The 22,816-nt window shown below is 47.7% G+C and overlaps 2 protein-coding genes across 3 annotated transcripts; both read right to left on the bottom strand.

Moving 5' to 3' along the window:
* Positions 1-598: 598 nt before the first annotated feature.
* LOC146712223 (CST complex subunit CTC1-like) lies at positions 599-10,819 on the bottom strand. The gene is made up of 25 exons (XM_085451982.1): positions 10,541-10,819; positions 10,224-10,308; positions 9,740-9,839; positions 9,442-9,664; positions 8,157-8,386; positions 7,953-8,082; positions 7,583-7,879; positions 7,380-7,502; positions 7,064-7,293; positions 6,799-6,943; positions 6,523-6,725; positions 6,281-6,450; positions 6,084-6,198; positions 5,535-5,940; positions 5,352-5,441; positions 4,890-5,027; positions 3,829-3,875; positions 3,623-3,708; positions 3,316-3,451; positions 2,971-3,039; positions 2,735-2,897; positions 2,477-2,532; positions 2,214-2,370; positions 1,386-1,506; positions 599-1,315 (listed from the first exon to the last, which is right to left on the bottom strand). The coding sequence occupies exons 1-25, from the start codon at positions 10,724-10,726 to the stop codon at positions 1,224-1,226; spliced, it is 3,798 nt and encodes a 1,265-aa protein (XP_085308108.1). The 5' UTR covers positions 10,727-10,819; the 3' UTR covers positions 599-1,223.
* A 1,831-nt stretch (positions 10,820-12,650) lies between these two features.
* On the bottom strand, positions 12,651-19,299 carry LOC146712222 (uncharacterized). 2 transcript variants are annotated; one of them, XM_085451956.1, is made up of 10 exons: positions 19,143-19,299; positions 15,346-15,399; positions 14,934-15,230; positions 14,670-14,844; positions 14,520-14,576; positions 14,279-14,424; positions 14,069-14,152; positions 13,785-13,969; positions 13,410-13,655; positions 12,651-13,319 (listed from the first exon to the last, which is right to left on the bottom strand). In XM_085451956.1, exons 3-10 carry the CDS (start codon positions 15,218-15,220, stop codon positions 12,982-12,984), a joined length of 1,518 nt encoding a protein of 505 aa, XP_085308082.1. In that variant the 5' UTR covers positions 15,221-15,230; positions 15,346-15,399; positions 19,143-19,299; the 3' UTR covers positions 12,651-12,981. The 2 variants fall into 2 exon arrangements, with proteins under 2 accessions (XP_085308082.1, XP_085308081.1); XM_085451955.1 differs by lacking the exons at positions 14,934-15,230; positions 15,346-15,399; positions 19,143-19,299 and having other exon boundaries at positions 13,410-13,628; positions 14,670-14,820.
* Between the last annotated feature and the right edge of the window lie 3,517 nt (positions 19,300-22,816).

Below are 22,816 nucleotides of genomic sequence, written 5' to 3'. Positions count from 1 at the left end.
CTGTGGGCTTCCTCAGAGTGAGGCTGAGAGCGGCAGGCCCAGCTGGAGTCTGACCCGTGGCCCTTCAGATAAAGCTGAAAAAGGCCAATATATGATATTAAATATAAAATATAATTAAAAAACAACATCAGAATGAACAACGAGCTGCTGTTAAGAACTCCCGACGTCCATCCAAGGCCCGATTGGTTTCTGTTTCCATGACAACAACAACCGTATGTGGAAAAGACCAAAAACTGAAGCGGTGAAAAAGTTTTGTTGCAGATTAACTATTAACTTTATGTTATTCATTGTCAGCTCGTGCCATCATTAAAGCATGTTAGAACACACATGTAGGATTTCACAAATCATCGCTCCTAAATTTAATCGTCTCCATAACAACTGTGTGTACGTGTTCGCTTTGAAAACATCACATTCTTTATGTTGGTTGGTTTAGACGAGTGATCTCCAGGATGAATGAGGGCAGAGGCCCGTTTCATGGAGACTGTTTAAGTGTAAACCTGGATTAAAAGCCACATTTGAACACCTTCATCAGAGGCTGTGACCATGTTGAAGGACTGATGCTGACGTGCTCTGACACTCATTAGCATAGAAAACAAAGTGGTGAAAGCACAGAGCCCTGAGGAGCTCCACTGGACGGTCTGTTCACAGAACATTTAATTATTTCACTTTTATTTACATGCAAAACAGCCTCAGAGAGAACAGCTGTTTCAGAGCTGCCAGCTTTATTGGAAAGATGAACTGAAATCCTAAAATAGTCCAATTCATGACAAACTGACACGGTGAAATGTTGCAGGATTCAAATGTGTCGATGGATGAACTCTTTCAGTATAAGATGCAATAATACAAAACACATGAAGGTGAGGAGGAATTCATTTAAAGTAAGTGTGATTTAAAGAGGACTGATTCTTTCCTGGTCAGGCTGAAGCTTTCACCGTCTGACCTCTGTAAACAAACCGAAACACGTTCAGTGTTTAGTTTTACCAATTAGGTTTCATGAATCACCATCTGAGAACGTCTCCGATGTGGGCGCCACTCACAGGGATCACTTCCTGTAGAAGGGTCACATGACCTGTTAAACCCAGAGAGCTTCGTGTGACCTCTGACCCTGATCACCAGCGTCAGGGTCAGTGAAGGTGAGATACCGTGTGACAGGAGGAGGAACTATAAAGTTTTATTTGTACGAACACGTAGAACAGATGAAGTCAGAACGAAGCAGGTGGAGCTCAGTCAGGGTGGAGGTGCAGACAGGTGAGCTGAAGGGGAGGAGCCAGTCTGGTCAGGAACTCTCTGTCTCCTCGAGTGAACCTCCTCACCTCTGAAACACACACACACACTCTGAAGGTTGCAGTCAGGGTGGTGAGGGTGGTGTGTGAGGGTGGGGTTACCTTCTGGTCTCTGGTTGGTGTGTTTCCTGCAGGTGAGGCTGAGCGGCCGAATCATGACATCGCTGCTGCACAGACACAACAGGAAGTGGAGGAGGAAGTCGTCAGCGTCCCCGTCACACACCTGAGACAGACACAGAGGTTATGTCTCTGCAGACTCACGGCTCGGCCCTGTGGAAACGTCCTGCAGGACGCCTGTTTCTCTCTGTGGTGGCCCCCCCACAGCGTCCCCACCGTGCTTCACTGTGTGGACGCTGTTCTTTGGGTTGTAGCTGCATCTTCTTCTCGTTTCACCTCCTCTGACCACAGGACGTTTCAGTCTGCAGGGTCTTTTAACACAGCTCCACCTGTGGGTGGAGGGGCCCTGTGGGTTCTCCTGGTGTGACCCGAGTCCTAAATGCCTCTCGCTGTCCTGCCCCTCCCCTGTGGTCTCCACCCTCCATGTGGGAGGTGTGGCATTCACAGTCAGCCCCGATTACCCTCAGAACTACACCACCTGCTGCTTCATCAGGTCGAGTGGGTGGAGTCAGGGGCACGAACTGAGTCTCGCTGAAACACACGGCTGTAAGGCCCCTCCCTCCTGTTCACGTGAGCCCAGCGTGGGTCCGTCACACCTACAGACTTTTAAAGGTGGAAGTGGCCACGCCCCCAAACCAGTTCAGCAGTAAGGTGTGAGCAGACGGAGCTGTTACCAGGATGTAAACAGGATGTGCCCTTTCACAGTTAAAGCCTCATCTTAAATTTTAAAGACAAAATAAAGTTTAAAGACGACGATGAGCACGTGACTCACCTGTGACAGGTAGACATATACACCTGACAGGTGCTACTGACCTGGCTCTGCCCACGAGGGAAGACTCTGATGTGACCTCTGACCCTGAGAGCTCTCTGAAGCCCCTCCCACTGAGCATCAGCCAATCCCAGCAGAGCAGGAACCAGAGCAGCTGAGAAGCAGACGTGAGCCTCACCTGTCCCGTCATCGATCACCAGCCTGATCGAAGAGCAGAGCCACATGGTTTGATCATGTGACTGTCACCTGACTCATCCAGGTGATTAACACGTATCAGCAGGTGAGCTCAACAGGAAGCTGCTCTTACTTTGCTTTGGACTGAAACACTGACGAGGTCGAGTGACACTGAGAGCTGCTGCAGCCCTGAGAGAGAGAGAGCAACAGGTAAACACACACACCTGAAATCGTGAGCAGTTTCCTCCAAAACGACACTTTACTTACTGCACCAACACTAACACGCCACCAACACGCTAACAACACATGAAGCACTCTGAGTACTTTCACTGCACCCGAGAAACTGCAACTGAACACATCCTGTACACACTGTGTGTATTTTATGCAGTACCTGTGTGTACACGCTGCCACACAGCGAGCAGCTCCACTGCAGTTGCAGGAACAGGAAACACACCACGTGACCTTTGACCTGTCCCACAGCGCACCTCTGCTTGCTGCTCAGAGCCCACTCACCCAGGTGCATGATGGGAGCAGGAGGAGGAGGCTGGGCCGAGCTGATAGAAACCAAACAAACAAATAAACAACAGCACGACAAACACGTGAACCAGACTTTACCTGTAAACTTACCTGGTGTCTCCCAGGGAGACCACAGTTATGGAGCTGACAGGTAAGTACGTGCAGTACACACTTCCTGTCCTGAAACACACACACAGGTAAACCGCACAGGTACGTAACCATGGGCGTGACTTTGTATTGAACATTGGGGGGTCAAGATCTCTGTCTAAATAAATAAATCTGGCTACATTTCCAGATGATCAAACAACTATTTTGCTGGTAACACCTGAAACCAGTAAAGAAAACCAGCAGCCTATTGATGCAAGATGATCCAGAACTTTATTGGGGCTGACATTGTTGGAAATGAGTCCAAATAAAGAGTCCAAACTTTTATAAGCCTGTCTATGTGTGTCTCACCTGGACAGCCTCCTCTGGAAACCAGACAACAGCAGAGTGTTACCCGGCAACAGGCCAGGTGGGTAGGGGGTGTGGCTTAGGTCCAGGTACACCTGCAGACTCCTCCCAGCTTGGTCACAAAGAGTGAGACGCACACCTGCACACACACATTCAGCTAACAGTCAGACCTGAGACTCATACCTGAAGCACTGATGCCTGCAGTTCCTCTAGTGTCCAGCAGAGGCAGCAGTGAGTCGCCTCCATAGATCCCCATGTTACAACTTCACAGCAGAAAAGCCTGATACACAAACCACCTGTGTGTTTGTACCTGAGTGTGTGTGTCCAGAGTGGGCGGTCCTGTTGTTCACACTGATCCTTTCAGACACCACACCCTGAAAACACACCAGCTCTGAGCTGAAACACACACACACACACACACACACACACACACACCAGTAAGAGTTTAAAGCAGGCTGCAGCTGCAGTTCCTCAGATGGCCACAGGGGGCGACTCAGTGAGGGACGAGCAGTTTACCTGCAGTCTAAGACCTCTGAGACAGACAAGACTGTGGGTGGGACGGCCTGAAAACACAGACATTAAAAATATGACGTCATTCAGGGGTAAAACCGCAAAGGATTGTGGGAACGAGTGGCAAGCGGTACTAGCGCACGCAGGCTTTCACACGAAAACAGTCACACAGTAATAAAAAGAAACACAAAAATGGCAAGAAGCTGCTGTATTATTAACTGTGTTGTATTATTAAGTCTTCTGTTGGAGTTATTACGTAATTTATCACAACATGATTGATGATGTAGGTTACAAATAAGTCTTATATTGATTTGAATTGAATTCGTTGCTATGCTGCTTTGTTCACTGTGGCTTTGCGGGCTAATCTTTGTTGTGTTTTGTAGGAAAACCAGAAACAAAATGCAGGAATGTGATCCAGACTGGCCCCTCTATCAGCCTGGGTCATACCGAGTTTAAAGCTGCTACCACAGCCAGATCTGATTGGTTAAGAGAGAGAGCGAGATCAAAACAGCCACGAAACGTCCGCATATATGTGCCCAAGGGTTCTATTGAAGCAAGCAAGTGATGAATAACTGTTTTCCAGTTTGTTGTTAGCAAAGTTTTTTTCTTTGCATTGTTGATTTGTTTTTCAGGAAGCAGCTAATAAAGCTGATGGATTTTTACAATGTTGCCTCTTTCTTGTAAGATTCTATAATAGAATGAAACAATGATGCCAGTTAGAAATAAAGACAATAAATTGAATGAATTACGAAACACTCATTTTATTTATATTAGATCTGAAAATGTTGTGTAACACTACAACCTGAAACGACAAACAGATTGTGTTGGCCTGTACAGGAGATAAAATATTTAACAACAGCTAAATAAACGGTAAATGGCCTGTATTTGTATTCTTTACTTAGTCCCGAAGGACCCCAAAGTGCTGGAAATGCTAGCGCTTAATGCAGGGTTTTGATTTGTTGCCACTTGTACCCACAATGCAATGCGTGAAAGTCACATGGTCTGTCAATCTCTAAAAAAAAAGTTTAAGGGTCCTGGAGGAAGACGGGGAGCAAACCGAGTGTTACCTGTCTGCAGGTGGGCAGCAGCAGTGGGCGTGTCAGAGTGTGGAATCTCCAACCACGTCTGACTTGTAGGGTCGACTCAGCGTGGAGATCCACCCCACTGCGCCCAGAAACTCCACAGCCAATCAGAACACTGGGATCCTGATTGACAGACACATGGGCCAATCAGCTGCAAGGATTCAGGTCAGATCAACTCCCCACAAACAGGAATGGTGGGAGTCATCTGCATAGCAGTAAAAGTGTAAGCTGTGTTTTGATGATGCTGCCTAAGGGAAGCATGTATAATGTAAACAGAACTGGTCCAAGCACTGAACCCTGTGGAACTCCATAATTAACCTCAGTGTGTGAACAACTACAGTTAAAGCTGAAAAACGTCTTCATGTGTACTAATATCAGAGAGCAGAGACCGATGAGGCCAACCTCTGACCACGCCCCTTAGTGACATCATCAAAGCTGGGTTGATACCTGAGTGTTAGTGGCGATGAGTCTGTAGAAACATCCAGGCTGGAGGACAGGAAACCACCACGTACACACACCTGAGAACACCAGCACCACCTGCACACACACACACACACACACACACACACACACACACACACACACACGTAACTGTGTATCCAGGTAAACACACACAGGTGCGTCTCTCACCTGTCTCTCCTGCTTTTGTTCACTTTCTTTCTCTGTCATTGGCTCATTCTTTGGGTCCCGCCTCCAGCTGACCACTGGACCAATCACAGCAGCTTTCACTGAGAAGCACAGTCTCAGCCCTGCCTCCTGATCCTCTGCCTCCGCCCCTGTATTCCTCCAGGACACACCCTCCTTCTGCTCCACCCTGATCACCATGGAGACACAGGGCCAGGGGTTGCCGGAGTTGGCTTCTTCTTCTTCTCTTCTCCTCCTCTTACTCCCAGCAGTCTCTTCTTCTTCTTCTACTGTCTGCTTCCTGGCAGTGACATCCCCTCCTGGCTCCTCCCCCTTGTGTCTCAGGTGTGTCTCCATGGCAACAGATGGACTCAGGATGTGCAGGTGGTCCAGAGAGAACTGCAGGTAAACCCTGTGAATTGAACCCAGCTTTATTTAACTCATAATGTTTACAACCAGGAAGGAAGCTCACACCCTGAACCAATCAGACGCCCTCCTACATCACAGAATGGACCAATGAGCAGTCAGCATGCTGCAGGTTGTGTGTGTGTGTACCTGCAGTGTTTGTGTGTGATGAACCTGTCCTGGTCCAGGTGTTGGTAGGAGGGGAAATCTGATTGGAGGAATCTCTCTGTCACCATGGTGAACTGCACCACACCCACCAGACAACCTGCAGCACACACACACACACACACACATTAAAGAATAAAGCTGTGTGTCCCTGTGTGTGTGTCTGTGTGCGTGCATTGTACCGATCCAGGCGCTGTTAAAGACCGCCCTCTGCGCTCCCTCCTCCTCCTCGCTGCTCTCCGTCAGCACGCAGGCTGCAGCTCCCGCGGCGTCTCTGAGCTGCATCGAGTGTTTGAACTCAGACGTCTGTGACGGCAGCTCCAGCACGCCGACCAGCAGCAGGGGGCGCTGCCTGACACACAAACCGGCAAAAATCATTGGTACGTAATCACATGACTTCATGTGGGAGCTGCTGTCACCTTACCTGACAGCGTCTCCACCCCGAGGCTCGGAGGACAGAGTCCTGCAAGACCAGGACAGGAACCCGTTGATCTGGGCGGAGGTCAGGTTGGAGCCATCAGGGGGCAGCAGAGAGCTCAGAGGGGCCGAAGACCAGCAGCCAGTCTGCAGGGACTCCAGGAGCTCCGACACACCCAGGTACTGCCGGACCGCCGAGGACACGCTGTACTGCAGGGACACAGAGCACACTGAGCATGCTCCACACTCACCTGTAAGGAAGACAGGTGAGAGTGGGACCTACCTGCGTCACAGGACAGGTGTGAGGCTCGTCCAGCATCTCAGCGTAGATGTCTCTGCGTCCTCGTCCTCCAGCTCTGCTCAGAGTCTCCATCAGCCTCCAGGACAGCAAGCACACACACTGCTGCCTCCACACACCTTGGACCAGACTGAGGACCAAGACCAGAACCAGGACCAGGAAACAAGCCAGAGCCAGCGGAGGACAGGAGGACAAAGGTTAGGCTCTGCTGTCTCTGACTGTGGACAGGTGGTGGTGGGTGGAGCCTCACCTGTGTGCCAGCTGCGAGCTTAGGTGACAGGTCCACAGGTAATCGGACACATCTGTGTTTCTCTGCAGCAGTAACCGTGGTAACGCCCCATCTCCCGGGCAGCGGTTGTCGGGTGGCGAGCCTCCCGCCCTGCTGAAGGCCGTCACCCTCAGGCTGGAGCGCAGGCAGGTGCAAAGCATGCTGGGAGGGAAGTCCGGGCAGGGCCGGTACAGGAAGTGGGCATGATGCAACTGCAGGAGGAGGAGCCATCAAACTTTATTAGTCGTGGCTGCCACGAACACAAACGGGCATGATGATGTCACATCATGTGACTCACCTCCACTCTGTCTCCCGCCCTCAGCTTCCTCTTCGCCGCCGGCTGATAGGCCACGCACAGACCCACCTTCCCATCCAGCACGTAGAGCCCCGCCCCCTCACTCACAACCTCAGTCACCGTGCCCTATCACAGCAGAGGAGGCTTAGTAATCAGCACACAGGTACAAACCTGTGGTAGCCAATCAGAGCTCACAGCACTCTCACCTGGTAGCTGATGACTTTGGATTGCTTTATCCTCACAGCTGATTGGTCCAGCTCCACCTCCTCATGCTCCGCCTCCTCACAGTCGTCCTCAGCAGGCTGTGACAGCAGGGACTCAGAGTGTGTGTGTTCCTGTGTGTGTTCCTGTGTGTGCGTGTAGTCGGCGTGCAGCTCGGAGCGCTTCGTCACACACAGGATGTTGTTTCCTCTCCAGCCTCGTAGCGCACACACACGTAGAGCTGTCACACACACGCTCTGCCCGACACACACACGCTGGATCCAGCTGAGCCGGCTGCTGTCCTGCACACACACACACACACACACTGAGCTTCATCGTCCCTCCTCACCATCATCATCCTCAGAGAGCTGGTACCTGTACGAGCACGGGCAGCGAGCGCGACTCATCCGTCAGCGTGAAGCAAAAGAAGGTCGTTCCTGCCACGGCCAGCAGAGGGCAGACTGAGCCCACCTCTCCGAACACGCTCAGCCGCTGACCTTTGACCCTGGAGCACACACACACATCTGTCACACACACTGCTCAGAAACTCCACTGCAGTTCAGAGGTCATGTGACCCACCTGTGCCTCAGCAGCCTGCCGGCCTCTCCGACTCCCACCGCTCCGCTTAGCTCCACCCTTCCAGGAGCAGCAGCCAATCCCTGCTCAGCACCAGGACACAACAGGACAGGGGAGCCAATCAGCTCCAAGAAGCCTGCGGCCTCTTCCTGGCCCGATGCATTGTGGGGGATGTAGTTCCAGTGAGGGAGGAAAACGGGACGATCGAGCCACAGGGGCGAGAGAGACAGGCACTGGATGAGGGAGAGAGAGAGACGCGGGTGAGAGAGTGGCGGAGTGTGTCCTGGGTGGATGCTGGAAGCCTGTACTGATGATGACAGCTTCATCAGCTCTGATCTGCAGTGATGCCGTTTGTTTTATAGCTGCAGTAGATCAGATTAGATCAGATCAGATTGGATTAGATCAGATCAGATTAGATTAGATTAGATTAGATTAGATTAGATCAGATCAGATTAGATCAGATCAGATTAGATTAGATTAGATTGGATTAGATCTAATCTAATCTAATCTAATCTAATCTGATCTGATTAGATGAAACTTTATTGATCCCTCGGCTGCGTTCCTCCAGGAAATTCGGTTTCCAACAGCCCAGCACCGACAGAAGTTACAGAAGGTGAGCAGAAATATACACATATACAAATACAGAGTATAGAAAAGGGAAGAATAGAATAAATAGCAATAAGAACACAAGAGAACTGCACATTTCAAGTACTGTGAGTCATTAATCCGTGCGGTGATGCTAGGACCACACTGAGCCTGCTGCAGCTGTCTGACTGTAATCTGTCAGGTTACTGCAGGTGATGCTATCTGTATACTTTATGTGAGGAGGAGGCTCCACATCTTTATAAAGCTCTGCTGTCATCACGTCTGTGCCAGCACAGTTACTCACTTGCTGACAGACTCTGTCTTTACATCCTTACTTATCGATCAGCTAAGTGAATCCATATAAACACAGCTCACATTTAACAAGTCCTGATGTTTCTGAGTTACAGAAATGAAAGTCAGCTGTTGAGCTTGTTTGCTTGTTTCATGCTGATGTAAACATCAGCAGAGAAGCGTGTGATGACCAGACTCTATCAGCACTTGTGTCCCTGCACAGAGAATGAGCTGAATTAAAGAGGAATTCGATTTCATTCACGTTGCACATGAACACCTGCAGTTTGTTGTGACCTCGTTACCATCAGTTCTGACCAGATCCGGTTTAGTGACGCTGCTGTGAAGAAGCTCCTGAGAACTAACCAGCTGATGGACCATGGGTTAAGGTTAGGCTCCTCCCCCTCTGACTCACCTCACACATGACGCTGCCGCTGGCGTCCGTCAGCCTGTACTCTCCGTCAGGGCCTTCTCTCAGACAGCCAATCAGCAGCAGGTTGACCCTCGGCAGCGCCCTCTGACCCGGCACGGCGAGCTCCGCCTCCCTGGCCCAGGCTCTCTGCTGATTGGTGCTCCAGGACAGGTTGCTGACGCAGGCCAGGTGCTGCTGGGAGACGAGCTGGGAGACGGACAGCAGCCTGCGGACAGACGGGAGGACAGCGGTAAGGCCAGGTCACGTGACCTGCGACAGCGATGATGTCAGCGGGCGTTACCTGTAGCTGACAGGTAAGCTGTGGGCCACACACATCTGCTGCTGGATCGCCTGCACCGCACACATGCTCAGATCGAAGAGGCTGAGGTCACCGTGGTTACCTGGGAAAACAAAGTTTAAAGGGTAAACACAAACATAAACAACTGAAGCCCCGCCCACTGAGAACACCTGAAGTGGACACCAGAGCTGGTGTGTCAACAGGTGGGACCACCTGAGGAAGCAGCTGCTCTTCATCCTCAGACTCTTAGTCCTCCCTGTTCCTCACTGACAGTCGGTCACCTTCATGGCTCTGACCTTTGAACCACACTCACATCTACACACTGGACTGCTCTGATGACACCTGTGAGGGCAGGTGAGCCCTGCTTTCACTGTTTAAATAATGGTTTAAATAGTATTTGGTTTCATAAAAGACATGGACATCGTCATTAAGGATTTAAAGTACAGCTGATTTATCAGCCAGCTGTTTCAAACAAACAGGAACTCACCTGTCTGGGAGGGGGCGGAGCTACACACCACAGGACTCAGGTGTTCAGAGATGGAGGTGAAGATGTTCTTTAACCACAGGGACTCCTAAAGAAACAAAGCAGCAGGTCGGAGGTCACAATAATAAATGTAAAACAGGCTCACATCCTTATATTCTCTTTTCTGTGTGGATTTCTGCTATAGAATTAGCTCGAAACAGCGATTGGCTGCTGCTCTGCCTACGTCATGACGCAGACAGTCTACGTACGCAGGGCTCTGCGTGTACGTAGACTGTTATTTATCGCTCAGTTCGGGCAAACAGGGTCAGACTGGGACTCACCGCCTCGGTGCTGGGCTTGACCCGGTCCAGGAGCTCCTGCAGGGGGTCCATGTCTTCGCTCCGGGTGCCGGTTTCTCCCCCTGCTGACAAACTCCCGCTCACGGCTTTCAAACAGCTTCCGGTCCTCCTCCTGTTGATGTCCTCCCTCTGACCGTCGCCCCCGTGTTCCCGCCTCTTACCGTTCATAAAGCCGCCATGATGCCCTACCGTCCTACTTTGTTTACTTTTGTTCTGTATTTTAAACAAATCGTCAAACTTATTAAACTGACTAGTCTCTGCTCACGCAGGATCTCTACTGCGCATGTGCGGAACAACTTTTCCCTACCCCGCATTTCACAATAAAAGCCCTTCACGTTCACATACACTCAGTGGTCTCCTACCTCCTTTCCTAACCACTTTTCCTTGTTAGAAACGTTGTGAGGTGGAGGAAATGTGTTTAGGAGATGTGATAAGAACTCAGGAAAGGAAACAGCTGTGTTTGAACTACAAGTCGATCACGTGACTCCAGCCCAGCGTGTTCTCAGCCTGATTAGTGCAGGTGAAGAACATGCTTTTATTATGAAGGGGTCAGACTTCCTGCTGAGGCTCAGGGTCATGTGACTGACAGCACCTTTTGCAGCTCACCTGACGCCACAAGGTGTTTCCTTTTCAGGAGGATGACACCGTGCGAACCTCGGGAATCTCAAACAAAAACACATTTCTGTCAAGTGGAAACTTTAAAATAAAATAAAATTATATCAAACTGAAGGTTTGTCACCGTTTTTTGTTCACTTTTTATCCAGGCTGCAGGTGTCTCAGTGGAAAAATAGAGCGTGGCTGAGCGCACCTGTGCAGACCAGTGATACAGTTTAAGATCAGAGAATTGTAACCCCCTCTTTCATATGGCAGGTACAACAAGCCAAGTCTTCATCTAGGACCTTTGTTAGTCCAAATTAACCAATTAAAGATATCGTTTAACTTCTGAAAGGATTCTTTTGGAGGAGGCAGAGGAAGTGACTCAATATAAAAACTTTGCATAACCTTTCATCCTTGTTCAGGAATAGGACGGAGGAGGATTTTGAATCATTTATAGCCAGAAAATCGTCTAAATAGCTCCATTTGTAGCATTAATTTTGCAACTTGGCTAACAGACAGCCAGTCTAGGGCCTAGGGCCAATCTCTGCTCTCGATCTCCTAACTGGAAACCAAATAGTACAGCTCTCATTGTAAGTGTCATCACCAGAGGTTCCATAGTCAGAATGAATAGCATTGGAGATAACGGGCACCCCTGATGAGTGGAACACTCCAATGTGACGGGTTTAGAAACTATTGTTTGTTACTAAAGTTGAACCCATCTGAGAAAATGATTTCCAAATCCATATCTTGGGAGAAGGTTAAATAAATCTGACCAGTCTATTCTGTCCGAGGCCTGACGAGCGTCCAGTGATAATAAAGCTGCATCGTTAGCATCACATCTCTCATGAATTATATGAGAACCCTTCTTATATTGTGAAACCCTTGATGCTTTGGTACAAAGTGAATCAAATGTGGGATCCAAGGCTCTGATCTTCATGCTAAACATTTAAAGTATTTTAGTGTCAACCCCCGTCAGACTCTAAATGATGAGTGTTCTGCAGGTTTAGCAGGTTTCTCAGTACTCACTGCCTGTCTCACAGTGGGTGGAGAGCCTCCGTGTGATATGCTTCTACATACATGTTAAAAAGTGGAATTATTCTTTCTTCTGGGAAGGTTTTGTAAAGTCAGAAAGCCATCTGGCCCAGGTGCCTTACCACACAGCAAATCCAACATGTCCAAATGAAGACTGTCAGATTTGATTTCAGCTCTTTTAAAGTGTCTTTATAAGTTAATTTAACTCTTATTGGAGAGTTGGAACGTTAACTCTGACTTAGTGTTGAATACCAAATCTGTCTGGAGTTGATCATTCAACACTTATTCATGCTAACTAGGTGTTAAGAGTTTATATACTAACCCCCACAGAGGATTTTAGTTTAACTACATCAGAGTTATCTTCTAATTCATTCTGTGAATTTTACTGTTCTGAATTTCTAGAAATTCCTTTGGAAATAAACATTATTGCAAAGAGGACTGCATCAGCTGAGGCAACATGATGTCCTGTGAGCTCAATTTCCTTTTAATCAGAAAAGGTCAGACACAACAAAAGCCAAGCAAAGCATCAAACAAAGGAAAAATAAAGACAAGTCAAATGTCCAGCCAAAGGATTTATGGGAGACTCCATCAGGGATGGACCGAGTCAACCGGCATTTCACCTCTGAGAAAGATATATAACAGAATAGCTTTAGCTTGAGTTTGAACTTATACAAAACGCAGCAATATATTAAAAAACACAGTTTTATTGATTATAAAATACACTCTATTGGAGTCATGTCGGTGTGGGCAGAAATCCAAATGTAGGATATGGGACATAAAACACGGTGCCATCTCTAGACTCCATAGTCCCACAGGAGCTCCTCTCCAACCGCGATGTCCCTCAGGGCGATGAACAGCACACTCTCCCGAGGACCAGCAGGGAAGTTCATGGTGAACCTTTGTGGCTTCACGTTTGGATTCCTTTGGCAATGGTTCATGTGCCTTCTATAGGAGTCCTTGTGCAGGTGGCAGGCACAGGGGGACGCAGTGGCATCAGCCCTGTGGCACTCGTCCCTGTAGAAGAAGAGAGACCCTGACTGCCGCCTCTGATTCCCTGCAGCTTTGGTGATGCACGTCCCGTGGTAGTCGCAGACGACGTCTCCTTTGTTGAAGGGCATCAGGGCGATGACACCTGTGAGCAAACAGGAAGTCATCATAAGCTCTTTAGAAATGTTGACTTGCTGTCAAACGAGGGTGTGGTCCAAACGATAGGTGCATTTACCTTTGCCCTTTTCCTTCCCGAAGTCCTTCAAAGCCAGGCCAATCCATTTCTGCTCTGAAATTGAGAACATGAGGGACGGGCTGTCCTGGATCCTGGGCTGTGGAGCACCCCAGGCCCGTAGGACGGCATCAACAGTGGGCTTGTTGGTGCTCCAGGTCTCCTTATCTAATGCCGTCTGTACTCTTGCACGCTGAGGGGCGTTGCCTCTTCTGGCACACCCTGTCCCAGAGCGAGGCGTGAGGAATACTGCAAATCAACCATCTGAGTCAATCATATATATTTGAACCTTTGTGATGTGAAGAATTGCTGAGCTATGTGTATATATTAGAGCTGTAAATAATGGAGGCAGAGCGTCCATTAGCATGACGGGCTTACCGAGGATGTGCTGAACTCTCTGCTTAAGCTGAAGCTCCCTCCACCTTTTGTAGTGGGCTCGGTAGTGTGGAAAACCAGCCTGTACACACCGGCGTTTTGAAGGTGGCTCTCCATTTAGGGTTACTGGGAAGGTCCGCTGGAAGGCATCCCATTCTCTGAGTGGTAGGCGCTTTGTGGAAATGGACCTACACAGAATGAGAGAGAAACCACCAATAGTTTGTATGTGGAAACTTGTAACGCAGGTTTTCTTGTGCTAGTGGGTAACATAAAAACAAAAAGCATACCTGGCCTGTCCCGAGGTTTCTACTCCTCCTGCTGAGTGTGATGCTGACCCAGCCGCAGGATCCTCAGTGTCGCTGCGCAGGTATCTAACCAAATTAGAAAGGTGAAGCAGTTCTACATCCACCAACAAACGCAGCAACACATGTGTCTGAGTGCTATGACCACACTGGCAAAGTTTTGCCAGTATGGATCCAGTGGTGTGCAGCACTCACCTGGCCCTCAGGCGCCATACATCTCCTCCTGGGTTGGTCAGAGGGACCCCACCTTCTCCCAGGAAGAACCTGCCCCCGTCGTCACTGCCAGCTCTTTGGTTTTGTAAGCACACTGGGCGGATGTTCTTAAAGTAGCACTCCAACAGCTGCAGAGACAAGAGCCATCAATGACAACTATAAATCACCTCCCAGGGTCCACACAGAGCAGGAAGAGAGTCGCTGCTGAGAACAAAGGACTTACTTCTTCTTCCTGGATGGTCATCCTCAAGCTTGCCCTTCGCTCCATCCAGTCCTGCACCTGTGGGTGTGGGACAAAGTGTTGGAGCTCAGGGTGATGCACACTTCCATCAACTATCACTTATAATTTACTGTTTTTGTTGGCGGCGCTTACAGAAAGTTCCTGAACAGCACCTGCTGTCAGTCCGTGCTGTAACATCAGGATGGCCTCGCAGTACTGCCTGAACGTTGTCATGGCAACGCTGGGGATGCAATCACCGCCTGCAAGCTTTTGGTGGAAATACTCGATGTCCTTTTTGGCCACGGCGAGGACTTCCTTCTTATCAGAGCTGTTGCAAAGGTGACAGTAAGACAGTGTTCAAAGTGCGTATGTGTCCTGCAGTATGTGTGAGCCAGAGTGGCAACAAGCTCATCAGACCTCTGTGTTGGGAAGGTTTGGGGAGTGTCTGTGATGATAAAGCCACGACTCTGAAGACGACTGCAGAGTTTGGTGCAAGATGTTGCGTCCTTGCAAAACTCCTGCAGCTCCGAGAAGCTCCAGAGTCGACCTTCCCTGGAAAACAGCTTCTGGGAGGCTTTAGCTCTGGAAGCTTCTTGCTCCCTCTCCTGTGCTGTGCCGTCTTTCAGGCACACTCCGCTCAGGTGAGTCCCAATGGACAGCTGGGGCTTGTTGCACAGCAGGCAGTACACAATGTTTCTATCCATGTTGTTTGGACTGCAAATACAAAGAGAGAGACAAACTCTGCACATCACTTTATAGCACCAGTAGCGTGTCTCGGTATGATGCAAAGCTAGCTATGTCGCTACACTGGACACCGAGCAGTACCTACTTTAAAACTGAACCTTTGTTGATCCTCTGCTGTTTCTCCAAAGCACACAATGTTCTGCACAAAGACATTTAACTTTAGCACATGTATAAAACATGCACGCACACGAGCAGTTCGTTCAGCTAAAAGAAACGCTTCATAGAAACCATTTCTACAACCAGCAAACGCAAAGAAAACAAGCCATGACTAAAACAGCAGTTACGTAAATGAGCAGAAGTTGCTAAACAAACAAAACTGAACCAGAAAGTCTCCAGACATCATGTAACCACTGTTTGACAAACGGTCCTACCGTAGGATGATGTTACAGTGATGTCTGACAAACCATCCCACTTAACCGAAGCTGCAAATTCGATAGTTTTGTGCCAAAAGCAGATGGCGTTTTCACTTTAAAATGAACAAACATTCACAAAGGCTTAAAACAATATAGTATCCAAGTCAATAACATGCTAATACTTCCAAGTATGAACACGGAGTAGCGTTAAATCACCCGGTGTTCCAGATTAACTGGTGACGGTGGAACAGATGGTGGATTTTTTAATATTTTGTTGTTAACAGCAACAAGACTGGCGGAGTGTGTCTGAGGGAACCTCACAAATGTCACAGCAACACACTGCAGTGGAACCCCGACTTACGAAATTAATCTGTTCCCGACGGTTTTTCGTAAATCGAAGCAGCCATCGCGCCTTTTGAGTGAGAAGATGCTGGCTGGAGACGGAGTTCTTGGTGGCGGAGGTGGTGGAGGCTGAAGAAAGCATAGGTATGCATGCATACATACAGCACCACCACGGGGGAAACTGGCATAACATTAAGGTGTAAAGTTGTTGATTTTTTAATTCAAAGATTAATCAGGCTTTAAACATCAGGAGGTAGTGCAACAGACACTGAAGTGCACATTAAAGACCAGAGAGAACATTATTTTTATTAACAAAAAGTTTTAATCCACCAACAGCCCTGACATCTAAAACACTACAAGTAAAAAAGAAAGGCAACAAAAAAACAATTCAGACATTTTTACACAATTAGTAACACTTCAGCTTTCTTTGTAATGTCTGCTTGTATTTTAAGAAGTATCGCATTTGGGTAAAAACATTACCAATAACTCAAAATTAGAGGAATAAGTGTATATATGTGTCAGCTGTATGCATGCATACATATGCTGCATGTAGGCACACTTTCACCTGAAGGTTGACTTGTTGCTGGCCTCTTTGTGAAAAATCTATCCAACGACGTCTGTCTCTGTCTACTTTTCAAAATGGATCTGAAGTGGGAGAGGCAGACGCACCAAAATGCTCTATAGCACGAGCGGTAAAGTTCTTTTCAGGGTGATTGTCCTTGATATCGGCCGATGGTATGACGGCCTCCTCCTCCTCCTCGCTGAATTGTTGCTGTACTGATGAGTGCAGCATCGCCTCCAACTCTTGCAGCTCTGCCGTTGACAGCTCCTCTCGATGTTCATGCACAAGGTCGTTTATATCCTCCTCGTCAACCTGCAGTCCCAGGGCGGTGCCGAGATTTACGATCTCCTCAACCTTGACTTCAGGTTGAGGTTCCCCCTCAAAGCCTTCAAAATCTCGAGGGGCAACAGCATCAGGCCACAGCTTCCTCCAAGCAGAATTTAGCGTTCGACGACTCACCTCCCGCCATGCCAAAGAAATCAACTTGAGGCATGCAACGATGTCGAAATGATATTTCCAAAACTCCCTGAGGCTGAGCTGCGTACTCTCTGTTATGTCCGAACACCGTTTGAACATGTGTTTCGTGTACAGTCTCTTTAAATTAGAGGTCACTTGCTGGTCCATGGGCTGGAGGAGAGGGCTCGTGTTGGGAGGGAGGAAGAGAACCTTGATGAACGAGAACTCCTCCAGGATATCGTCCTCGAGGCCAGAGGGGTGGGCGGGGGCGTTATCGATGATCAGAGGGCACTTCATGGGGAGCTCGTTCTCCTCGAGGAACTTCTTGACAGCAGGGCCAAAAACCAAGTTGACCCATTCGACAAAGAACTGTCGGGTCACCCAGGCCTTGGGGTTGGACCTCCACATAACCTCGAGCCTCTCCTTTAAAGTTTTTGTGTTTCTTGAAGGCACGCGGATTTTCTGAGTGGTACACTAGGAGTGGCTTGACCTTACAGTCCCACTGGCATTAGCACACAGGGCGAGGGTGGAGACGGTCCTTCATGGGCTTGTGGCCTGGCATCTTTATTTCCTCCGCGGTGATGTACGTACGCCGCGGCATCTTTTTCCAGAAGAGGCCAGTCTCGTCACAGTTGAATACCTGCTGGGGGATGTAGCCTTCTTGATTTATAAGTTCCTCAAATTTTTTAACAAATTCTTCGGCAGCCGTGTGATTGGAACTTGCTGCCTCGCCGTGACGCACAACGGAGTGGTTGCCAGTCCTCTTCTTGAACCGATAAAACCACCCATGCGATGCCCTGAACTCTGGGGAGGTTAGGGGTGCCTCCTGCGAGGAAGTCGATGCCGTTGGCTGCTCATTGGAAGCTGCCTTACTTACTAAATCATTATAAATTGAGGACGCCTTCTCGCAAATGACAGTCTCTGTGGGGGTATTGCCAGTCTCTCCCTTGTCTTTAATCCAAACAAGGAGAAGCCTTTCCATCTCGTCGTGTATGGGGGTCCTCCTTTTGGACATGATGGTGGTGCCCTTTGAAGGTTTACCTGCTTTCATGACTTATTTTTGTTTTATAATTGTTCCTATGGTCGAAGTGCAAGTACGGAAGCCAAGGGGTTGTCACATGATTCGGAAGGCATTGTGGGCATTGAGCTGTTCCCGAAACATCTTAACCTGGTTCGGGAACAGCACCATGCAGGACAGACGAGCTCTACAGAGGGTTGTGCGGTCAGCTGAGCGCACCATCCGCTCCGAGCTCCCTGACCTGCACTCAATCTACAGCAGGCGGTGCTGGACCAAGGCCAGGAAGATGGTGAAGGACCTCAGCCATCCCAACAACAGACTGTTCTCTCTGCTGAGGTCAGGAAAGCGATTCCGCTCCCTGAAGACCAACACAGAGAGACTGAGGAGGAGCTTCTTCCCGCAGGCGATACGGTCTCTCAATCACACCACCACACAGTACTGACCCACACATACAGTTCTTACACACACACTGGACTTTCTGGACTTTGTTTTCACTTCATCACTTAAATCACTGCTGCTGTTATTGTGTATATATTTATTTATACTTCTTGTGTATTTTGTTCATACATTCTTATATAGTTCTATATTGTGTATTTTGTTGTACAGTTATTTTATTTTCAATTTAATTTATATATTTTATCTTATTCTTTCCCAGTGTGTTGTACAGTTATTTCATTTTTAACCTTAATTTATATTTTATTCCTTCCTAGTTAAATTTACCCTTTTTAATTTTTCATATTTATTTCCTATCTTATTCATAGCCTTTTCCTTTTTGTTTTCTTTAGGTCACGAGCAGTTGTCCAAGCATTTCACTACATATCGTACTGTGTATGACTGTGTACGTGACAAATAAAATTTGAATTTGATTTGAAGGCTCAGCCAATCAGAGCCAGCGGATTTCGTTACGCGGGCATTTTGCCGTAACACGGGCAGAAGTATTGCCGTTCAGTGCCTTCGTAACTTGAACTTTTCGTGAAAGTCGGGGCTCCACTGTATTCTGCATTAGCCAAGTCAGCTAGCATTAGCATCCATCAACCTGCAGCCTAAAGCCACAGTGTACACACAATGACCCGCATCCTGATGTGCGAATGACCGAACAACAGCCTGTACTGTGAGGTGCGCCGTGCACGGTCATTGTAATGTTTACTAACCTGAGGCAGTGAAGCTGCTGTCAGCCTGGGTAACAAGTAGACGAAAACACAATAATCTTCTGTAAACCGTGAACACAAACGACACACATGCTGTGCTGGGGTTAGCTTCACAACAGGAAGTTCTTTCTGTGAAATTCTTCTTCTGCGCCCCAAAACACTGCTCGGTACCACCATCGCGCTCTGCGCCCTCTAGTGTCCGGATGTAGAATTGCATTTAATGCCTGAAACTCACAATCCAACAGGTTTTTGCAAATTGTTTTTAAATCACTGTAACGTTTGAACCGTTCGCTCAATTGAACCTAATACAATTGTTTCTGAAAGCAGAGACTCTGCGCTTTCTCTGCATTTAACTTTAGCGTGAATATGCATGCACAGTTTGTTCACCTGATAGAAAAAGTCACATATAAAATTACCCGATACTTGAAAAAACACCAAAGTTAGCAGGTTTACTCTCGCTGTAGTTTCTCCGTAGCGTTACATTCACCTGGAAGTATGTCGGTTCTCAGTCATCCAGCTCAGCGTAGTGTAAGGAGCTACTGATGGAGAGTCCCACATTTAGCCATATGGGAGAGTCCCCAAGAGGGTCATGGACCCCTAATCATCCTCTACCTAATCATATGAACCGAGGTGTGAAGATAACAAAGCCAGCAGGCAGGGTGGCACCTTTGTCTCTCATGCACGAAGAGAGACGCCTCTGAAAAGGCCTCCAGGCCTCTTTAAGTGCAGTCACACCTGACAAAAAGGGATCTTAAAACTGGATTATAGATGTTCAACGATGGTCGTGCAGCACAAAAGCATTGCACATCTGCCTTTCACGAGCTGCCGTCTTCCAACAAAAAGCATTTACAATTCCTCATCAGCCGTCAAAGGGTTTCCTACAGCTCGCCTCCTGCCTCTGCACAGCCAGGGAGCTTCTAACGACCTCTGACCTCCTGTAGTTTGGAGTTATCAAAGTAACCCATGACAGTAATGTTTATGCTGAGAGATGGGCTTAATATGATGGAATAAAAATCAGGTCTGATTTTATAGAAATGCTGTTGAATGCATTAGCTTTAAAATAAGTGAGGAATGTGCTTTTCTATCTCCAGTGCACCCAGGAGGCATTTCTGCTGCACACAAAGGTAACTGAATGTCATTTCTTCTTTTCAGGTTGGAAATGTGTCCAGACTCTAACATGGACCCACGGGCCCCACCCTTGGGATTTATGAGGAACAGGGAAAATGATCGGGAGAGAAGCAACAGACTGACTGAAAGAACTGGAACGAGCTCGTATAGAATCAGCTAAACAATATTGTGGATGAACAAATAGAAGCTTAAACACCTCAGACAAAACTATTATAAAACGGCCCCAAAGCTAAAGAATAACAGCACGGAAACTGTGCAAACAGTTAGACACATTAAAAATCCACCTGCTTATTGCTGCAAACCCAAAGATACAGAAGAATCCTTCTGGTCCTCCTTCATCACTTCCCTGCTCCTCCTCTGCCTCACCTCGTGCTCTCATCCTGGGTTTGCATTGAAAGTATCCCCACCTAATCCCTTATCCATGTAATGCTGAGCTTGCTAAACCTTTTTTATACTTTTTGTTTTATTGGTGACTCCAGAACTCGTGCAGCTGTTAGTGATCACAGCAAGTTTCCCAACCCCAGTTTTAGTTTCCACTCACCCTTTATTTACAGACAGACATCAGTAACATTGTCAGCTCTGTCTTGCCTGTTGATGGTCTTGTTTTCACATTTTGGGGTTAATCCTTTTAAATAAACTATAAAAACAATCCATGTGTCAGAGCCTCGTTTGTGCTGATTAGAGTCAAGTTTCTTTATTTGTCACATGCACAGTTATACAAATACAACACGCAGTGAAATCTATCCTGACACGCTCCTGCACTGTGAAGGGGACAGAAGAACATGATGTTATATACATTAAGTATAGCAAATATACTTTGATGTATATATTATATACACTGTAGGTGTTGGAGCTGTTATCGATGAAACACTGTCCTTCTCCCTGCCGTCTCTCTTCATGAGATCCTCCACCGATGGGCCAAAGTCGGCTGTCATTCCCAGAATAGTCCAGGTCTCTATCTTACAATGAAACACAGACCGATCTCTGCTTCCTCCTCTGCCTCCTTCATCCCCTCTGAGGATCCAGAAAAGGCTTCAAAGACTCTACTCCCTGTCAAAATTAGGGCTTAAAAAGTTTTCTCCCCCAATAAAGATTAAAACCATAAGCTGGGAGGGCTGGGTTTGTTTGCGCTCACTGGTCTGATCGAGCATCCCTGACGTCTCACACTGGTTACCAGTTCTTCAGAGGGAAAAACACAGGTGGGAACAGGAGAGAAACAAGGCACAAGCCCACACTCCCCACTCTGAATGGCACATCTTGCCTGCAGTTGGCCACACCGTTCCTCTACGTGGATTAGATGCATCTATGCAGTGAGTAACACACCAGTTTCTCTGAGGGCATATTGACCTTCCCCTCTGATTTTGCTCTCATTAAAATGTCACACAAACTGGGATTTTTCCCCCGAGAGCTTTAAAATGTAAAATCTATGCTGCAGAACGTGTGAGGCAGATGGTAACTTGTTCTGTGCAAGAAAAATACCCTCTGCTCAGCTTTCTGTTATGGCCTCTATCACTTCAAAAATACTGTGGTATCTAAGACATGAAGTTTTAAGTGGCTACTCTCATATTGGAGTTTAATTGACCAATGATGTGTATTTAAAATCTGTGTGAACTCTTTAAAAGTGTCTTCCACATGCACCCACTCACCATAGTTCCTGGTGGAGAACAGCTGCTCTAGTGCGTTTTGCTCCCTGTAGTCGTATGAATGGCAAACTACACTCACTGGCAGCAGCATGGGCACACTGAAGCTTTCTTCTGACATTTTCGCTCTCTGGTGTCATCACCATAGTCAGAATAAATAGCATTGGAGATAACGGGCACCCCTGATGAGTGATCAATAGTTAGACGTCTGTCTAATTCCTGCTTTGTGTCTTCTGTTCGTGTCGGGAACTGAAGTTCAGATGGATCGACTGATACATTCCTCTCACTCTGCATTTCCTTCATTCTCCATACCAAGAGTTTTCTCGCTTTCCCTCCTTGGTCATACTAAAACTGCCACATTAGACTTTTTGCTGATGCATCAGAAGACAATTTATTATATTCAGTTCTAAAACGTAACAATTCACTTTGATGAGCTCGATGTTAAGTTGTTTTGTGGAGTGGAAAACAAACTCCCGATCTTGGAGGTTCAGGAATCAGATAAGGACACCTGTGTTGGTTTGGCTTTCGAGGTGTTAGGGTGCAACTGCTGATCCTCAGCGCCGTCCCAGAGACCAAACAGACGCAGCTTCTTGCGTCGGACGTGGTTCTCCAGGTCGTCAGTCTGATTTTCAGCTTCCTCATCACAGAAACACATGAACATTAGACCGGAGCATTCGGGGAGTGAAAGCAGTATTTCAACCTTTAAGCTGAACTAACGTTTTACCCTCCTCTTCATCGTCTCGTCTCCCTGCTGTCAGAGACACGACACCCAAATGAACCTCTAAGAGATGATGTCGTCAGTGACCAATCAAGAACGAGAATAGATGACTGACACGTGCTACAATAAGTCTTAGTTTCCCTGTCACTGTATTTTAGGAGTGTGAAGCTATAACGTTATTTTAAAAACTA

The sequence above is a fragment of the Copadichromis virginalis genome, linkage group LG3 (assembly GCF_057382275.1).
Source record: "Copadichromis virginalis isolate Kocher_CV1m ecotype Utaka linkage group LG3, C_Virginalis_male_GT1.1, whole genome shotgun sequence".
In the NCBI taxonomy this organism is placed as follows: Eukaryota; Metazoa; Chordata; class Actinopteri; order Cichliformes; family Cichlidae; genus Copadichromis; species Copadichromis virginalis.
Note: the sequence above shows the minus strand (reverse complement) of the source record. Positions and strands in the feature narration are given on the sequence as shown.

Excerpts from the sequence above, each read along its gene's own strand:
- LOC146712223 (XM_085451982.1), bottom strand. The coding sequence starts at position 10,726 with ATGAACGGTAAGAGGCGGGAACACGGGGGCGACGGTCAGAGGGAGGAC. Across the intron at positions 7,880-7,952 it reads CGCTGCCCGTGCTCGTACAG|GACAGCAGCCGGCTCAGCTG; the intron begins GTACCAGCTCTC and ends GTGTGTGTGCAG. Across the intron at positions 1,316-1,385 it reads CACCAACCAGAGACCAGAAG|AGGTGAGGAGGTTCACTCGA; the intron begins GTAACCCCACCC and ends TGTGTGTTTCAG.
- LOC146712222 (XM_085451956.1), bottom strand. The coding sequence starts at position 15,220 with ATGGATAGAAACATTGTGTACTGCCTGCTGTGCAACAAGCCCCAGCTG. Across the intron at positions 14,577-14,669 it reads GTGCTGTTCAGGAACTTTCT|GTGCAGGACTGGATGGAGCG; the intron begins GTAAGCGCCGCC and ends CCACACCCACAG. Across the intron at positions 13,656-13,784 it reads GAGAGTTCAGCACATCCTCG|TATTCCTCACGCCTCGCTCT; the intron begins GTAAGCCCGTCA and ends GTTGATTTGCAG.